Raw genomic sequence first — 20,399 nt, forward strand, 5'->3', positions numbered from 1 at the left:
CCACAGTTTTGATGTGATACTATACATAAGTACTGTATTCATAGCAAGTGCTAATACTGTATTTAGATTGTCCCTCCTATATCATCTAGATAGTGAGCTCATAGTGTTAAAAATTCACAGCTTTTTACTTATAGCATGAGGAAAAGAAATACTGTGTAATGACTTATTTTGCTATGGCTGAGTTATTTCAGTAGATTGTTACACCATAATTGTTGATTTTAATCTTGATTTTAATTTTAATCTTGATTTTTAGACCTAATTCCCATAACAGTTTAGAACCTGAATGCAAATTCTGATCTCATGAGCAATCATCACTATTGGCATTCAGTGTTTAAAACTTTATTTTTAGATTAGGGTAAATGTTTGTTAATAGGATGTTTAATGGTCACCAGTAAAGATTACTTGAGTTACCTGAGTACAATTTAGAGATCTATTTGTAAACCAATTTTTGCTTGGTGTTGTCAGTGATATTTAAAGATAGACATATAAAATATAGTTGTACAAAAACATCTTATCTATTTTGTTTCAAACTTGTATTTTGTTTTCAAAGTGTATTTTATAGCATTTTATTTTGAATATAGCTTATCAATATTACCATCACCATAACTGAAAAAAGGTTATGCCCTGTGACATGATACTGTGATTGGTGTTACTTTATCACCATACTAAAAAAATAAATAACAAAATATGCGTTCATTGCATTACAGATTTCATATGCATAAATCCAAGAGACCCACGTGTTCATTTATGCCAGTTCCAAAGTCATGCTGTTAATTCCAGAACCTACAGTTCCAATGAGTGACAAATCTGGGTTCTTTGGCCTTCAGCACTTCTCTGTGGACGATTGAAATAGTTACACTCTGATCTTTTCCAATCATGTCAAATGCTGTCTGATCTTCTATCCTTGCACAACAAGGAAGAAAAAGGAGAAGTGAGGATTAACGTCCTTGCATGGCTCATCCAAATCAGATGCAGCACTGAACCCATCCCTGTTTTTTGTGCTGTTCAGTTGATTATTGCCCCATTTACCAGTTGGGTGGAAACACTGGCAGGACACATAGCACATAGCATCTGAAAAACAGCTCCAAGATGGATTGATTGTTTGCACAAGATGCAACATTATAATATAGTTACTATTGACTAAATGAACGAATGATGAGCAGACTCAGCTCTGAAAACTGAGTACTATCATTATTTCCACAGGCAACCTTCCACCTGCAAACACCTGGTTCTGCTGAAAGAAGTCTGGTGGGTGTTTTTATGGTTTCTACTTAATTGGAAAGGAATTAGAACTTGACAAGTATGATTACAAACAATTATAAGTTTCAAAATAGTGTGCAGCACATTGTGCTAGGTGAACCTATGCTGCCAAGACCATTTTTTCAGCATATTCATTGTTTTTTTTTTCATTTCATTGTAATGTATGTCGTAATTAGGTTGTTCTACTGAATGTGAAAATAACAGTATAGCTCATGATAGCTTTTTGTTTTTAATTTGATTTACCATTTATTCAAAACAATGCAACAGACAAGGCCAGGAGTTATACGGCCTGTGACTGTTATTCAAAAATTAACTGAGGAAGAGGAAGAAGAAGAGTATCATCCAAACCCCTTCCAGCAATACCTTGAGGAGATGCCAGATGACCAACAACACGAGGTTAGCCACTTTGTCCATTGCACTACCAGAATGAACTCTCTAAAACCGCATTTCCTGCATCCAGTTTATTTGCTTTTAAAGTCAGTGTAAATTATACAGGACATCAGGAGAAATTATGTCATCTGCTGCAATGATTTAGACTTCTATTCAGTCTAACCTCAGTGTGCTTTGTGCTAAACTTTGAATTATGAATTTAAATGTTCAAATCTTAGTGAGTGTTGAAAGGAAGGAAAAATGATGTGTAAGAAACAAATACAACACTTTATTTGTTGCTCAGAAATAAGGACAAAACCTTGCTCTGTGATGTACTGTTGGCAATGAGATGATTGTTCATATAGACCTGGGAACATCATCTACAAAAGTGCAGTTGTGTGCTAGTTGTTGTTACACATTGATGCAATGTTATTGATGCATTGTTATTATTACATAATTCTTATTTCTTGCAAAAACAGCAGCTAATCAAGTTTCCCGAGGTAAGTTTCTTTCACAGAATTGACAACAAGGTGTCACCTGCTTAGATGGCTGGTTTCTGTTATGCTGTACTCAAGGCAAACACGGTGTGCGATCAGTTGTGAACAAATCCTTGAAATCTCAGCATTGCCATATGTGCCAAGTTACAGACTGTGACATTTGAGTGGAATTATAACAGTCAAGACGAAGGTTCTGCGAACCCTCTCCTGAGTGCACTCCAGTCTAACAACTGACAGCCACTGATAGCATTCAGACATTAGCATTCATGACAAACATGTGTACCTGAATTTCTCCCTCCAGCTGACATGCCCACTCTAGGGCCCAGGAGCTTATTTTCAGCAGGGCTCATCTGTGCTTTTCAATTAGCTTCTGATTAAGACCCAGAAGATATGGAGGATTTGACTTTCAATCCACAGAGAGACCTCAATCAAGCCATTAAAACTCCAGAAATGAGAACAGGAATTTCTGCCGGAGATAACTGCCCCTCTCCAGGGGACACAATCTAATGGAAACTGTGAGAAAAATAATAAATGCTGGCCTTGTTTGTGTGCAGGATCCAGAGTTGAGGTCTTAAAATGACCATATGTGGCCTGTTTTACATTCCACTTGTGTGCATTACTTCATTCAATTTGTATTAACTAACACTGCCTCCCAAAATATATGGAGTTGATGCACTCTAACCACAAATCGTTTAGCCATGCTAAAGCAATACTATCCCCTCACACATCAGACAAAGGTAAATCAATCAATTAATCAATCATATTAAAGCAATTGCACACTTGCAGTGAGGCTGGCTTGAACTGCTTCCTGGTACCGTAGGGAGTGATTACCACTGCAGTAATATATATAAATGCCTTCTTATTAGAACACAGTGCAGTAAGTGATGGCAAGGGAATCCAATCACTTTTTAGGGGTGGACACTGGCATGTCCTGCCTCCAGTCCAGCTGTATGAGTTTCTCCCAGTAGTCCTGAAAAAGATATAGCAATAGAAAAGGCTTGATCCTGGTGGCACAGAAGTGAACTCACATGCCATGGTACATGCATCTTAGGAAGCTTCTGTTGGCACTGCCAATGCAGCTCCTTCCCAGACAAGACCTGAGCAGATATTTACCCGTGTGTACGGCATGCATTTGCACCTTGGTGTCTCTAAGGCAGATACTCTATATTGCCTCATGCTTTAGCTCTTGTCAATAGCTGCTGGATAACAAAAAGTTGGCTACCACTTGCTTAGCTAACCTTGCGTTTTACACCCCTACTACAAACTTTGCTCTGACCGGTCTTTACTGTTGGAAGAGCAGGACACCAGGTCATGCCAGGGCACACTGGACTTCTCTGCATGGGAGACTTACAATTGCTTCTTCCCGTTTTATTCTTAAAACTGCATTCCAGAGAGCGGGTGAAGAAATGAGCACTGTAAACCACAAGGGAATCCTTGGTGTCTGCTGGTGTCTAATCTTGCCTTCACAAACTTTACCAACTGGGAAAAAAAAAAAAAGTTTTCTCGATGAACAGAGGTATCCCTCTACATAAAAAAACCTGAACTTTCAGGAAACTGATCCTTCAAATTCTAGTGAGGATGGTTAGTTTAAATTAGTTGGAGGCAAATTACAATGCAAGAATGGCTATTTGGATGAGGAAGTAAGCACAGCAGTACACTTTTAGATGACATCAAAATCCCTAAGATCCCAATAGGAGGTAATGTAATATGTAAGGATCCCTCTGTTAACCATGTCAACACTAATTATGAAAATATATATTCAGTAAACTTAGAATTGAGTGTACATGCAATGTCCAGAGCTGATTTACTGTATTAAAATGGAGGATGGTAGTGGGTAACTGCACTACAGTTGTAAAACAAGAAAACAAATGACAAATACAGAACAACAATCACAAAAACTACTGAATAGTGAAAAGACTTGAACTATTTTACTTTTATTTAATGTGTCAGAAAAAGTGGAAGATTTCAGAGCCTCATGTTTTAATGAATTCCCAAGGAGTGTGTTGTGGCTTGGAGAAGCTCATCATGGTCACACTGTGATAGACTGAGTCTTGTACAGCATTGCAGTTACATTGGACCCCCCAACGTAGTTTCATTGTTTGCTGGTGAATACTGATGAGTTTGGTGTTCCCCCAGGGAAATCAAACGACATTCCACATTACATCTAAAGACTCAGACAATAGAAACTGGTCACCCTATTATTGTTAAGTCTGTGCATGTCAGTCTCCCGAGGAGAGCCTAACCTATACCTGTATTTCACTCCTGATCAGTATAATCTGGAAAGGCAGGCTTGACCGAAGAGCTTTTGCTTTCTAACTGCAGATAGAGCTGCATAAAGGGAAAATGCAATACATAAATAAATTAATAAATAAATAAATAAAAACACAGATGAGTCTTTGTTTTTGTTAAGCAAGTGCCTAAATGCAGGAAGGTGCCATAATAAGTACAATAATGGGAACTGAGGGGGAAAAAAAAATCATGCTGTCTTCACAGATGTTAAAGTATTGTAGTCAGAGATTATAGTCAGAGCACGACTGTACGAAGAATGTAGGAGACAGCCTTGCAAGGGCCATGTTTAATGAATCTACCATCTTGAGAAGGTGACCAACACTTCTTGCAAAGGCTCTCCTACACATACCCAAATACTTTTGTCCAAAGTTCCAGGTAACTGATAATTATTCCAATCTCATAAGGAGTTAAATAATAGAGTAGTTAAATAATAATAGTTCTGGCTTTTTTTTAAAGAAATATCCCTCTGTGGGTGCATGTTGAAAGAAAAAAGTAATACTTTATGATCCCACTAATTACTAACCACTGATAAAAATTTCTTGAGATTTATTGATCTATGGAAGAACAAAAAGTTACTTCTGTTTTACAAGATATTCACTGCACTTTGTTTTAGTGTAGGCTTTAAAAGAAATCCCTAAGTTTGGCCATGGTAATATTTCTGTTTCATTACTTGAGAGGAACAGAAAGGAGTGGAATATCCTCCTAAAAGTCCTCATCTTCATTCTGGTTGAAATTCAACTAACTGACTCCTGTGAATCATTCCTTGACAATTTATTCAAACACAATATCAATAGTTTGTTTTACTTCCTGAATATAAATATAAGAGGAAGCTGGCTTAGGTATGTGGCATCTGCTTTTTAAAATACATTTCCCTTTTACATTGACAAATACCTTTAATATCAAATAACATCAAAAAGTCTGACAGCTGAAGAGCTAACAACCTGTTTAAATATACAACTTTTGCTTCTGAGAAATATGCGTTTAGCAAGGCACATGGTACACTATAAAATAAAATAAATGCAGCTAATGTTGGTATATATCATTACATAGGTGGAAAGCTAGCTTACACAAACTACTACACAGAGAGACATAACAATACTAAACAGTTAGGGATACAATAAGGGAAAATGTGTAGGAGGTTTCCCATTCCTCCTCCGTTCTTAATCGGTTCCACTTGCCAGGATGTTTTTAGTGGCTATGATCTCTTCTAATATGTAGTGATGGTGTACAAATGTTTTATAAAATTGGCTACTGGCTGTGCTAATGATAATATTGTTAATATTATTAACCTGCTGCTCAGGCCATTCAGCATCATTGTCATTACATGATATGCACAGTGAAAATCATTTGATTGGCAAAATGTATAGCATTTTACCTTGTAACTACAAAGCTGTCAGGTAGCTTCAGCTGGAAGGATCTGGTGTGATCATCAATTGTTGTTTTATATGTATGACTTAATACCTCAAGTCAAGGAATATTTGTCAAGTAATATGGCTATAGGTAATAGCACGAATAGTTAATACTCTATTGATACATTTTAATGATATTGATACATTTTGATTTACTTCATCTTTTAGCCATTCCAGGGTATAGAGTTGATTAAAATGTTTCTGACAGCATATATCCCAGAGTTGCTTAAAGGACATCATTTTGTATTATCATCCAGAATATCATTAATAATGTGTAATTCCTTTGTGATATTGATACATTTTAATTTAGTTCATCTTTTAGCCATTCCAGGGTATAGAATTGATTAAAATGTTTCTGACAGCATATATCCCAGAGTTGCTTAAAGGACATCATTTTGTATTATCATCCAGAATATCATTAATAATGTGTAATTCCTTTGTGATATTGATACATTTTAATTTAGTTCATCTTTTAGCCATTCCAGGGTATAGAATTGATTAAAATGTTTCTGACAGCATATATCCCAGAGTTGCTTAAAGGACATCATTTTGTATTATTATCCAGAATATCATTAATAATGTGTAATTCCATTCTGCTTTGTGCATGAATTGCCACACAAAAGGCTTTCATTAAGTTTTGAGTTTAGCTATATGACTTGCTGCAGAAATTCCTGAGGGTTTTCTTGAGGATAAAAATAGAAATAGAACAGTCCTTAATATAGGATTAATATAGGACAAAGACATAAACAACTACAATAACTGTACTGTGGCAGCACCAGACAATTTATCCATATAGCACACATGACTGCCCTTCAGTGGTTGCCATATTTGATCAAATTTACCCCATTTGATATTAAAGTTTGTTCTTGTAATTTCCTTCATATTTTTGGAATGTTGATCTCAAGGACCTCCACAGGGCCAGCACTTCATTTAATGGGTGAAATTCATGTCAATTTAAACTTTTCATTTCTAAGTGAACCACTTCTCAGAATAATGCATTTTTCATATCTGAGGCTTAAAACTGAAACAGACTGGAGAAATTACTGAACTCTTCATTGAATGCCTACAGGGCTAGAGGCTAGAAGCTTGACATCTTCAGGGGAAAGTCAGTATCATCAGCACATGAGGAATCCTTTGTTTCTAGACCATTGATCTGTCACTCCTTTATAATGTTTTATCTGATCTTAATAGTATTTGCTAGAATGAAAGGAAAAGGGGCATAATGGGCATCCTTGCCTGACACCTCTTGATATCAGATCAGAAGACTTTACTTTTGATTTTACTAACAATTTTGACATAAGGTTTTAATCCATTTTATCAAATATTTGAATTTCAGAAAGTACATTTGTTTTCTTTTATTTTTTTTGCCTTTGTTCCTTTTCACAGTGTTGAGTGATTTCTTGGTTTCTAAGAGTTGTCTGATATTTTTCCCAGTGTCACATCCCTCCATAATTTATGTCTTGTACCAAGTCTACCATTTTATGCATAAGTACTGAAAAAGCTAATCTCAGTTCCAGCACAGTTTTATTTTCTCAGAAGTATCTGCTCAGCTTTCGTGATTAAGGTGAGCGTTTTGCAACCGCATTCTGCAATGAGGATTAATAACTCTGAGAAAATCTATAAACCATCAGACCCCAGGCAGGAATTTGCAGTTTTCTGCAATTTACATTTATTCACAGTACGCAGCTTTGTCCCACCCATTTTAAGAGATACAGGAATGCACTGGGTTAAGTCTGAATCCCAGAAACTGAAAAATATGTTTGTGGAAAAAACATTCAGAGCTTGTAACTCTCAATTGGCCTCTACAAGTCACTTACAATATATGATAGTGCTACCCATATAGGGGTGCAAGAAGTCTCACTCTCCCATTAACACCCACCAGCTTTCCAGTGTGCCTGCATGCATTTTAACCCAAATGCTCTTCCACCACATGCTAATGGCGCATTCCTTCTCCCCTCTCCACTAACAGGGACTGTCCCTGCTCTCCTCACACATTTTTTCCATTCTCACTTCTCCTGTGTTCCAGCGCCTCCAGTGTCGACCCCAGACTGTCCTGGTACCCGGGCAGCTCTCTGTGTCTGACCTGCAGTCTTTCTCACACTGCAGGTGGCTAATGCCCAGACCATGCATTCATCTCTACTCTTTCATTCCATTTAACCACCTTACTAATCTCCCATTGAGTTTCCACACACTGTACAACAAGGTGAGCCGTTGCTGTGAATCCGTTTCCCCTCTTCCTCCTACTTTACTCATTGGTATATGCTTCCGTTCTTTTTGCAGGAATTCTTTTCGCTCCTGCTTCACATAGCCTTTGTCCCTGCAGGACAAAAGGAAGTAAGATGTTTACTGTTCTAAGACTGTTCTAATATTGGACGTATTTATGTATTGCAGTGTGCCCTAGCACAGTAATACTGTGCACTGCGGTATTATTGTACAAATGCACACAACTGTTGTGCAAGAACATTCTGTACCAGAAGAAAAATTTAAGAGCTTCCATTCCATTATTAAGATACTGTGAACTATGTTGGATTGCAATCAGCAATGGATGTTCAAGGTTACCAGGCTGTAAATAAATAATAAAGTCAATGTGAGACATAACCAGAAACGAATAGACTGTAGCTGGTTCTTCATCACCCCATCCTTCCTTCTGTGTCAAACTTATGTTCTTTGATAATTACCCTGAACCTTGTTTGAGCATTTTGCATAATCTGCTAGCAAGTTATGCCATTATCAGCTGATTCCTTTTTGCTTCATTGCATCTGGTGTGGTTGCTGTACATCTGCTCTGTACAGGAGGAAAAGAACACTGATTCTAAGTTAAATGCTGATGTGTGATCTCTGTAATTATCAGAATTATTTAATTTCAAGTGCACTAAGATACTGTTACCACACATACAGGGATATATGTGACTAATACACTAGCATTTTTTCCTGCGTTTTAGGGTCTTAAACCAAGAAACAGGTCAAAGTTTTTTATGGTTTGTCCTATATTTTTAGCTGACTAGGTCAATATGGTTTCTTCATGTACTGTGGAGTAATGTAATGTGCCACTCTAAATGAACCAGTGAATTGCCCGTTTTCTGAGTCCAGTTTTATTCCATTGAATTCATGACAATTTGATTTAATTGGGACAGACATAACCCCTCTACTCCCTCCTGTTGAATAATGACTTCAGAGTTCCTTGTGTCAGTGATAATTTTTGTAATGTCAGTGTTCTGTTTTCAATGTAGTTACAATATCTTTTTTTAGGATCTTAGATTACTGTTGAATTTTGAATATACTGATGGAGTCAGCACTTCCAGTATCATACAACAATATTAACAAATTACAAAAAATGACAATATGAGACTAAATAGCACAAAATAGGTGCCAGAACCACAAGAACCCTTTCTGTACATAGCTTTTGGAAACTGAAGCTCCTTCCTTCCTTCTTTCCAGTCTTTTTTTTTTTTTTTTTTTTTTTTTTGCACCTCTGAAAAAAGGGAACTGTCCAAAACATGGAGGACCCTGTATCACAGTGCTCCTCCTTATTTTTTCTCTCACCAAATAAAGTCTGTCCTGGTGTAATTTTCCCCTCTTGAAGTTCACCTTCAACATTGTGACACACGCTGACAACAATGCACAATCACTGGAAATGTAAGAGGGTGAAGTAATGACAGTAATGAGTGACCCATCCCATGCCTCTCAGAAGACCACCCTTCAGATGGCATTTGTGACAGAGACTGTCTGAGATGCCAGTCTCACTGACACTAAGCACAGCATTTCCTCAAAAAAGGCTTTTTTTACATGACACAAGGCATTGGTAGCAACCTCTTGGCTTTACTTTCAGATGAGTTTGAAAAGCAATAAACATATTCTCTCATAAAAGAAATAAAATACCAAAAAATGTAAAACATGATCCAAAAAACATCAATATATCCTTTACATAATTTTGCTCAAACCTTCACAAACCAAAACATGGAAACACTCTGTTAGATATTCATACATTTCTCCACCAGCCTAATCTCCTTAAATTAACATAGGATGTAGCCAATATTCTTGATGCCATTCTAATATCTGAATATCTCTATATTCCATTTCAAGTAATAAATCATCTGGCCATAACAGATAAAATGCTTATTTCTGGTGCCTTATGCCGGACTAGTTTCAGTAAAGGGAGGCATTCAACTAACAACATCTGAGACATCTGTTTGAACATACGATTTTGCAAATACCACTTACACCACAACTTTAATGAGCTCCATTAATGTGGTAATGGCCTTTGATTGAGGCAGATGACCAAATTGTACTCTCCACCTGCGAAAATATAGTTCTGGGGAATCATTTATCAAATGGGAAACTTTTCAGTAATTAACAATTGCCACACAATCATTCAGACTCCTCAGAGGTACGAAGCAAGGACACCTGTTGTTCCCTTATCATTTGCCACCACTGGCAACTTCCCTTCAATAATGTCAACATATAATACGACTTCAAATCAAAAGCGTAACACTACAAAATTAACATTTCTTTTCAGATGACTTATTACTTTTTACAAGGAATTCAGGAAGAACTACCAAACTATTTTGCTTACTGTCTGGTTATGCAGGTAGCTTGTCAAAGTCTTGAGATTTTAGGTAGGATATCAGAACCCTGAAAGGTCATTTTAAATGCTTGTGGTAATGGTATGTAATCAATGAAAAAGTTATACTCCTCTATTGGCAAGACAGATGTAGATTCTCGCTAACACACTGGATCAGTCTCATGTCTGACCATACATACCTAGAAGGCATAATAGCCTCCATCCATAATAAACTAGACATCCATCAGAAAAACCTTTCACTTCCCATTTTGAAATGCAAGATAATTGATGCAATCTTTTGCAACAGCACAGCTGAAAGGAGCTTCTCATATAACTAAATAGCTACCCCTCATTCAGGAACAGCTTGTCTTATAGGCTTAAAAAGGTTTAATGGGTTGGTTTTCGTTTTGCTATTTTTTGGCATTACATCTTTACATCATCTAAAGGAAACCAAATGTACCTGAATAGGTGCTGTTGAAAAGAGTGTTTATGATTCTGTGTCTTCAATTTGGGTGCACATTTTAATCAAGGAGAAGAGTTTTTCTGAATTCAAAGCTGAGTCTCTCACATTAGGATAAGCTCTGCATTAATTACGAAAAGTGGGTTTGCTGAGTTTTTGCTTGCAGAAAAGATTTTCCCACTTGTGTGACTGTCAGTCATTGTTTGTATGAGAAAACAACCCTTCACACTTATGGGGCATTGTCTGTGCATCATTTATAAGACAATATTAGAGGCATTAGCACCACAAACATTGAAGGCTTTTGTGTTTACCATGGAGTGGTTGTCATGGAGGCTGAGACATCCGGATTCAAGTCATGCTTCTGTACCCGTTTCTGTCAGTACTAATCAAATCATCATCATACAGGAGCGCTGTATTAGCCTAGTGAATGCAAAGAATATTTCTAATTCTATTATTAATTGTTTATGGAGCTGTATTATAATCATTAATGCATAGAAAAAAGTTGAGATAGTATTTCATTGACTCCCTCAATGCCTGTCATTTATTTTCATGCAGACATGAATCTAAGATCACCTTCCAACAGATGAATATCTGTGGATAGCATTGGGACAAGCTGATCCCTTCAACCTGGTGAAATGATATTATTACTGGAAAATAACTCAAGTTCTGTCAAGTGCTGTTTTTCTATGTGATTTTCTATATTCCCAAATAGAATGGTCAATATCAAAATTCTGTAGGTTTTCACGTGTAGTTCTCACTCTCATGATGAACATACCTTGATGATAATTCTGCTATCAGAGGGGGAATAACAAGCTTTACTCCTCTGTAGCACTGCTGAGAACTGTGTAGGATCTAATTAGGTGAGACGCCACATAAAGCCTCATAAAGTGTATTACAAAAATAAAAACAAATACAATCCTGTATCATTAATCCTGGCCTTTTAAGAGAACTTTAAGGTTTATTCCTCCCAGATTCTACAGTGAAATCTTTTTTTTTTTTTTTGCAAATAATAAAACATTAACCAGACCTAATTTTTGCAGTGGTATTGTTAACTTTATGGACCTGGCATATATCTTCTGTGGAACTAAATCATCTTTTGTTGTGCTGATTTGTTCTAATTTTTCATAATTTGCTCATTCTTAAATGGAAATTTTTGCTTATGGAGGAGTGTTTCCATTGATTAATGCTAGTTCAGTTGCTTTGCTCTGTCCTATAACTGGTATACTGCTGCATGTGATGGTGGAAACAATTCTAATAGGCTCTAAAAGGCAACACATCAATATATAAAGAATTTTTATATTGGTATCTCAGCAAGAGAGATAAACACAATTTAACACAACATAAAGATGTGCCAGACCATCATGATAGTTAATGTCCTTTTAAGAGATGACAGCAAAGCCATCAGACTGACCTGAGCTAAGCTGGACAATAAATCTAGCCCCAAGCATTGCAAAAAAGATTCTCATGGGTCGATTCAAGCCAATAACTTTAGACATGCTCAGAATACCTGACAGGAATTCAGTAAACAGTATTTTGCGACTGGGTCCTCTTTGTCAAAGTTAACCAAGCGCTGCTGTAGTGAAAAACAATTGGGAGATATTTTTGAACTGTAAAGCTGAGGGAAGAGCATGTCTGTGAAGACAGCTTGACAAAATTACAAAAAAAAAATCTTGTCTGTTTATTAGCTGTGTCTGTTTTAGGTTTCTCTAAGCATGGTACACTACATTTAGCTTCCAGTTATTACAGGAGCAAAGATTTGTTTTGTATCATCAAAGTGATTAGTTAATAAGCTTAACTGGGAAAGCCACCATCTAAATCCAAACCCCCTCAGTCATTTACCCATGATGCCGAGCTTCAGTTACAACCCTGATCTAGTTCTCACCTTTTATTAATTCTTGTTTTTTTCTCCCCTGTGTTCTATTTCCTGCACCTCCATCCTGGTTACCCACAAAGCCTCAGCACGCTATTGTGACCATCCACGAAAACGAGGCCCTGAGCTCCAATGAGGTACATATACCAATTACAGATAGATAGATAGATAGATGGATAGATGGATAGATAGATCCAAAAAAGGAAATTGCCTTGCCAACAGTCAAGCATGTTGAAAGAAAGGTACACAACCTAATTAGACAGAAGAGATGTGCAACACATACATTTGATGTTTTTTATATCTAAAAAACATGTACAGCTCCACAGCATATGAAAGAAACTATGCAAAAATGAACTTAGATATTTCTGCAGCGGCAACAACTTTATTTATTTGAATTTGGTGGGTGTTTTAGTAGTGCTGTGTAAAATAACTGATTTTAGAAAAGTTTGGAGTCTCAACTGCAAGGCTTTGGGAGTTCTTGGGGACCCTCCAAATTTAGTATTGAATCTGAAAAAAATTACTGTAATGTCAAATAAAGTAGTCCTCTGCAGATAACCAGTAATATGAGAGAGAAGACAACTAGGGACACTATATAAAATTATAAAACTGTATAAAAAAACTAGGAACAATATATAAATATGAATATGAATGAGTCTGTAGTGGCACAGGTTGTTCATGAATCCTGCCAGTTGTTCAATAACTATCATGAGTGCTGGCACAATGTTCATAACCTTATTTAATAAAGGCTCTTGAATGTTCCCTTTCATTTCAATCCAGTGATCTTTACTCAGTGATCTTTCTTATCTGTGACGACATATTCTATTGATAAGTTACTACTATTATAGTAAAATAATATGCTTTAAAACGTTTGAGTAGGTTGTCTTATATTAGGTGTATGGTGAAAATTATTCCTTTTCATGATATATTCAGTAACTCATTATATAGATCACATGCAGTGATATTTGTAAAGTGGAAAACTGATACAGCAAAGCAAATGATTAATCGGTGCTCTCTTCTACTTGTCACAGGTACTGATCTTAAAACTGCTGAGGATAGAGCAAAACAAAATATGTCATAATTTGTCAGATATGACTATGGAAAAGTAATTTCTTTTTTTTTATAACATTTGTATGGTATGATGTAACAGGATGTTAGTTTAATGCAGTGCCAGCGAAGGGCAATATTTGAAAACAATATTTTCTCCACTGAACACAAATCTGGCACGTGCTGCTACCAATGTTTATAATTGTTTCAATATCTTATTCTATTGATAACTCTTCCTGTCATTGTATTACTATGATGTCCTAATTAAAGACCAGTACAACACTGATGAGTCATAGATAACCCTTCAGATACTTCAGATTTTAAGGAAATGAAGCCTCTCTACTAATTGTCACCTATCATAATGACTAGGTGAGAAAAAGAAGCTTTCCCCGCAAGATATAATCAGACTGTCAATACTGGTGGCTGTACAAGCAGGATTTTCTGTCTGTCTAGCTCAAATCAGATATCTTGATCTGTTTTTAAATGATTTAGGTTGCCTGAGGGCAGACACATCCTTGTGAAGAGCTTTATGCAGAAAGCAAGTGATCTGACCCAACTGTGGGCTCTGAATTTGTTTGAAAGCTCCTGTAGATATTAAAGTCACTATCAAAAGAGCAGGAGTGTACAGTTATGTGCTGTAAAACCTCACTGAGAACATTTAACCTGACTGACATGCAGAGTTTCCCAGAAACTACACAAACTTCACATGTATGGTCTGAACATTTCCAGGAAGAACGCCGTTAAATTAAATACAGAGGTACAGAGATGAAGCAGCAGGTGCCCCCAGGTACCTCAGAGTGTTACACCATGGTGCCTATTTGAGCTCAGTGGATGGATGTAACATTTCCAGACCTGCACTGTTACCCTGCCTCATTCTTACCATCAAACAAAGCTGTCAGGAAAAGAGAGGGAGGTTATTATCTTTCTGCAGGAAATTTAATTCCATTCATTGGTAGTTTGAAACATTTTCATGCATTTGTCTCACAATAGAAAGCAAACTTAAGGAACTAAAAAAATGTAGAAGCCTTGCACTTTACATGCATTGTAAAGTGCATCTGAACAATTGTATGGGCATGTGTTTGATTATCAATGTTAAACTCCTCTGCCAAAAATCTGGGACAGGAGAGATGCCCCCTGGCAGACCTTGCACTGCCCTAATCAGCTATGAGTGTCTGTTCAGCCTCACACTATATCACTTACCCATTTTCTTTTTGCACTTTCCTTTGTATCTAAGGATAAGGGCCTAATGATATGGCAAAAGGTGCTAACTCTTAATTTAAGTGTAACTCCCTAAAGTCCCCCCTGTAGATTGTTGAATGGAAATGGAATGGAAACATGGAAAGAGAAATGTAACAGTTGCACTGACATTAAGTATTAACAGATCTGTAAAGCAAGGTTAAGCCCATTTTACTCTGACTTCAAATGGAGATTAGAAAAACTATCATGCACTACAGTGCTTCTCCACTCAAGTGCACAAGTACTGGCTGTGGCAAGATAAACATTCAGCATTCAGTAGCGAGCAACATTATAAGCCTACTCTGAGGAAACTTGCAGTGTATCATCATCTAAAAGGTAAGGATCAAATATACAAAAAAGTAAAAGAACGATTAATTGGGCTTATCAAATGTTGATCTTTGGATTTTCTACTAATATCTTTAAAGCTACCAAATGTACAAGCAAATTAAAAGAGGTCCAAAAGTTCCTTAAAGGTGTTATTTTACATCAAAGTAAAAATAAATAAATAAATTAATTAATTAATTAAGAGCGGGGTTTAGGGACTTGATAGTGACACTTTTTTGCATAGAGTTGCATGTTCTTACACATCGCTTTACTGTTTTGCGGGTACGCTGATACAATACAGATATCTTTGTTTTTGGACAGCTGCTCTACAACTGCTTATGCCTTGCACACATGTTGTTTTTAACTATTATTTAGATCTTTTGATTGTGCTTTTTGATTGCAGTGGATTTTCTTGGAGAAACTCACTGAAATCAAATCTTGGCTTAACACATTAAATCATATACTGTATCAGATCCTGAGAGAGACAACAATAATTCTTTCAGGCACATTATCAGTAGATATCAAACAGTCATATTTTCACTAATTCTTGTCTGGTGAAGAAAATTAACAGGAAAAATTACATATCTTAGTTGTAAGAATGTGGTTATTTATAAAGAATTTATATTTGTATGGACTGGTCACTTCCTCCCACAGCCTTCCATTATTATGCTGGTGATACACAACTCATTCTGTCATTTCCACCCACTGACAAACATTTGTGTTTACATGCCTCAACAATGCATATAATTTAAACATCATTAAATATCTTGAGTTGAGTCTTGTCAAAACTGAAACTTTCTACATGCCAACCATGTCATCGCCACTGCATGACTTTGCCTTCAACCTTGACAACATGACTGCCACCATCCCAGAGTGCTAAGAACCTGGGGGTGGTGCTGCATACTAACCTGTTCTTCATAGGCAGTATGGCAGTGATGCAGCGTGGCATATTCCTTTTCTGTCACATCTGAAAAAAGCTCCAATATCTTATTAACAACTCAGCATGACTCTATGATTATAAACAGTAAAACCATATGTTTTAAGTAACTGTAAGAATAGACATGGCTGAAGAAGGGGAATTCAAGAAATAACACCATAGCGCTCATACTTAACTACTGTCCTGACAATTCTTTTCAACACTGCTTTATGCTTCTCAAAATGATACTGTGCCCTACAATTCAGACAAAAAGCACTCACTTCTTGGCAGATAATTGGGATGGTTTGCTGGCAATTCAGATATCTCTCCCCTAGCCTAAACTGTTGTAAAAAGAAGAAGACATACCTTAAATATCAAGCATAATGTTTTACAGTGGAATCATTTCCTCTCTTGCAGGAAAGTTTGGAACGGGCCCAATGTTTACCTCTGCAAACTAAAATGCAAACTCCTCTTTAGTTCTAAATGATGTGTCAATTCATCCATTTCAAAGACAAAATGACTAATTGGACTAACAAACTGTAACTCAATTAATTTGACGGTAATTTAATCGCTCTCTTGTTGAGTATGTCCCCCTCTAACAAGGGCTGTGTTTGCATTCTGTCGCAGCTGGCGAGCAGACACATGGGGAGCAGTGCAAAAGCAGCAGGGGGCTGCAGAAGTCCCGGGAGCCCGAGACCGCGTGGAGAGGAGACTCCTCCGAAAGAAGTGCCCCTTCTCCTGATAACTGAAAAAGAACAGAGCAGCTCTCCCTCAGTGACTGATGGATCCTCAAAAAGTGGGCCCAGCTCATTTAATTCTGGGCAGGTGAAAATGGAAGTTCACGAAACTCACATTTAGTTTGGGTCTGGGTGAGGAAAAGTGGTGGTGAAAAGCAATTGACCATTTTGATTGCTCTGAACTGAGATGGGACCTGCGATGAGATGCGTACAGACAGCCATGGATTGAAAGCCACACAGTGTTCACACTAGTTTCAGGGCTGTTGTTGAGACTTCTCCTACTGCGACATATTTTCCTCCTGCCCATTAGTCATGATGGTTAGTGCCGCAGTTTTCATGTAGCACATATTTTCTCACTGGGATTTGTTTAACCATGACATCTCTATATACTATATATGTATGAGAGCATAAACATGTAAGAACATGATGATGTGTAATTGTTTTCACTGTATCTACAATGAAGAAAAAGACCAAAAATGACATTTTATTTCTAAGTTAGAACTGACCTTTTATTTCAAAGTTAGAATTGTCAGGGCTAGGTCCACAAAAGTAGTGACCATACGATCAGTTGTGACCATGAAAAGTTGAAAGCCTGTTGTAAAAAGGAGTGATTAGCTAACCAGTTACAATGGGTCAAAGTCACAAAATGCAGTACCACTGTGACATCCAGTGTTTTGTCCATTTGGATTTTGTCTTTGCTAATTGCAACTGGTCATAATCCTTTGGTTTACTGCCTAAAAACCTGCTTTGCATAACAAGTTTACTTAATTAACCATGAATCATTCACTGATAGCATCATCATTTGTCACACAGGAAGCCAGGTAATCATTAGTCATTTACTCTTTGTGGATCTACCCCTCACAATAATGTAGTATCGTGAAAAAAGGTAATTCTCAGAATAACAAGATGAAAAATTACAATTAATGTTATCATTGATAGAAAGCTATCTAGTGAGGTAAGTGGAATAAGTATTTTCAAGCTGTGTAATCTCTGTAGTGATACCAACTATGAACTAAAATATTGATGGAATGGACTCATGGCCTAACTAAATTAACATTTAATATACTATACAATGTTCTGTTTAAGCTAACACATTTTCTCACATTAAAACCATCCAGTTTTCAACAGACAAATTTCCTTCAGAAAGGAAAGTGAGAGACTTTGGGAGAATAGAGTTGTAGCTGGGTAATTTTCCTTGTATTGGTAGTTAAACACATACTGCGTATATGCCACAGTTTTTTGTCAAACTTAAAGCTTGGAAATGAGCATTTGCTTTATTTTCAGTGTTCCCTTCAAAAAAATCCAATTAACAGGCACTGACTGAATGTCTCCTATTTTAAACCCAGACATTACTAATATAAACATGCAAGGAGAAGGTTTTTAATGTGGTGATAGAGCGTAACTGCAGGGTGTGTTAATGTTTCCCATATCATATTCTTACATGTATGAATATAAAATGTACAACTGGTTATATTGATATTCTTCCATTGTGCAATCCATAAATTCCAAATATACAAGTACAGTACTTAATATAATAGAATAATTCAGGCACACAGTCTGTTTTGATTGAGAACGTTATTAATTGCAACTGCATTTACTGCAAGTAACCAAAGGCTTGATTTATTCTCTGTCATTTATATTCATGGTGTTCGTTGTAGAGAAAGTATTGTGAAATGTTATGTAAATGTATTTAAGCTTGAAATGTTTTTTGAATGAAAGTGATACTGAACTAAAACACATATAAATCAACTCAAGTTTTGAACAAAATGGTCTTGCTGTTCTCCATTTTAATTTCATACATTATATCTGGCCAGGTATATCAACGGAAATGTATACTTCACTTTTTTGATTTCTCTATAACTTCTCAAATATACATGTTCTTGGTCAAAATGTGTGATCCAAATATTTGTTCAGAATAACTTAGACTCCAACTTACTGTAAGTCACCTTTACATGCTAAGTAGGTCTTCACTGCAACAAATCAAAACATTTATTTTGTGAAAACCACTGAGACATTTTTGTTGCTTGTTTTTGGTGGTGGTCTGTCAAGACAAGTAGAACACATATAATTTGTCAATTCTCATCTAACTGCCATTTTTTGGCAGGTAGGACAAGATTAAGAAAAATATTAAAAGCCTTGTTTGATATGCCAACAGGTAGACAATCACTGAATGACTGGTTGGCAGCTAGTCAAAACAGTCATATGGTCCCTTTATGTCAGTTCTTTTGCATCTGAAATAAATTTGCCACTTTGTGTAATTTAAAAAAAAGTGTGAAATATTTTGTCTGAAGAGGAGACACTCATCTTGAAATATACTCATCAAAGTATAAGACAACAATGAACACTGGAGTATGAATTTTGATTTCGACCTACAGTAGTATGATGGATTGGTTGTTGAATGGAAATATAGAGAAATGTGGTTTTCACAAAAGACAAGGATGATGAAACATTTGTAGTTACCTGGTGACTCAAATTTGGCTTTAAGAATCTTTTTTATCTACTTAAGCAACTCACAATCTTTCAGTGACAAGTCAATGATGTTTAGGAAGGATCAGTCCAGGAATATGGTGAGACTTTTACTGCATAGCTTCTCTCAGCAACGGATAGAACAGGATAATTGAACAACTCTGCCCTTTCAAGTGCATTTTTTTTTTGATAAACACACTTCTGGACCTTTCCCCACCACCTACTCAGTTATTGAAAAATGTGAATGCTCAGGGAATCAGTACTCACAGAATAAAGTCTGAATCCTTGAAAATTTTATTTGTGTGCTGCAAGGTAACATTAAAGAAAAAAATGTTTCATGCCATAAATCAGTTTCATCTGTAAATGCCTGCAGACTTCAGCTTCAGAAAGATGGATTGTTAGGAAGGATATCTAAGCAGAACTCCCTGTCAGTGCACTGAATTTACTCTTGTTGTAAAAAAAAGTGTAGGTCCCATTTGATCTAACTGTAATGTGCTTTGAGAAATGAACTCAGGGTTCATTTTTGTTTAGTTCTTTAGTGTCATTTTCCATTAATTCCGGTGACTGCTTATGACAACCAATAAACTAATATTTTCATCAACATTGTTCTGATGAAACCACCTCTGTGTTTTTAGCAAAAATTATGTAGCTTTTGTCCTAAAGTGACTTAGTCAGCACTTTGACTCAAGTTTTTTGAATGAAGGCCCGGGGTCAAAACCTGAGGCCTGAAATGGAAATTTAAATCTGATTTTTTTTCTCACTTTAATTTAGATATGGTAACCCGCAACATCAAAGTAAAACACAATTCTGAATATTAATTTAAACTTGAAAAACTAAAACACCTTGGTTGCATAAGTTTACACATCCTTTAGAATGGGAGTTGTAATTGTACCTAATTGTCTAACCTTTCACTATCCAAATTATGCTGAAAGATAAGTGACTTCACCTGTGGCCACTTGAAG

At 36.5% G+C, this 20,399-nt stretch overlaps 1 protein-coding gene across 4 annotated transcripts in view; it reads left to right on the forward strand.

Annotated features, from left to right (window-relative positions):
* LOC118789768 (muscular LMNA-interacting protein) overlaps positions 1-18,664 on the forward strand; it is a 49,884-nt gene extending 31,220 nt beyond the window's left edge. For 2 of the 4 annotated variants that reach the window (XM_036546363.1, XM_036546365.1), the window contains 4 exons: positions 1,204-1,248; positions 1,528-1,656; positions 12,798-12,851; positions 16,862-18,664. In XM_036546363.1, coding sequence (XP_036402256.1) covers positions 1,204-1,248; positions 1,528-1,656; positions 12,798-12,851; positions 16,862-17,092 — 459 coding nt within the window. In that variant the 3' untranslated portion in view covers positions 17,093-18,664. Of the gene's footprint in view, positions 1-1,203; positions 1,249-1,527; positions 1,657-2,108; positions 3,442-12,797; positions 12,852-16,861 lie in introns of those variants that run through there. The other 2 variants (XM_036546364.1, XM_036546367.1) reach the window with 2 other exon arrangements.
* The last annotated feature ends 1,735 nt before the right edge of the window (positions 18,665-20,399 follow it).

This window comes from Megalops cyprinoides, chromosome 15, assembly GCF_013368585.1.
Source record: "Megalops cyprinoides isolate fMegCyp1 chromosome 15, fMegCyp1.pri, whole genome shotgun sequence".
Classification (NCBI taxonomy): Eukaryota; Metazoa; Chordata; class Actinopteri; order Elopiformes; family Megalopidae; genus Megalops; species Megalops cyprinoides.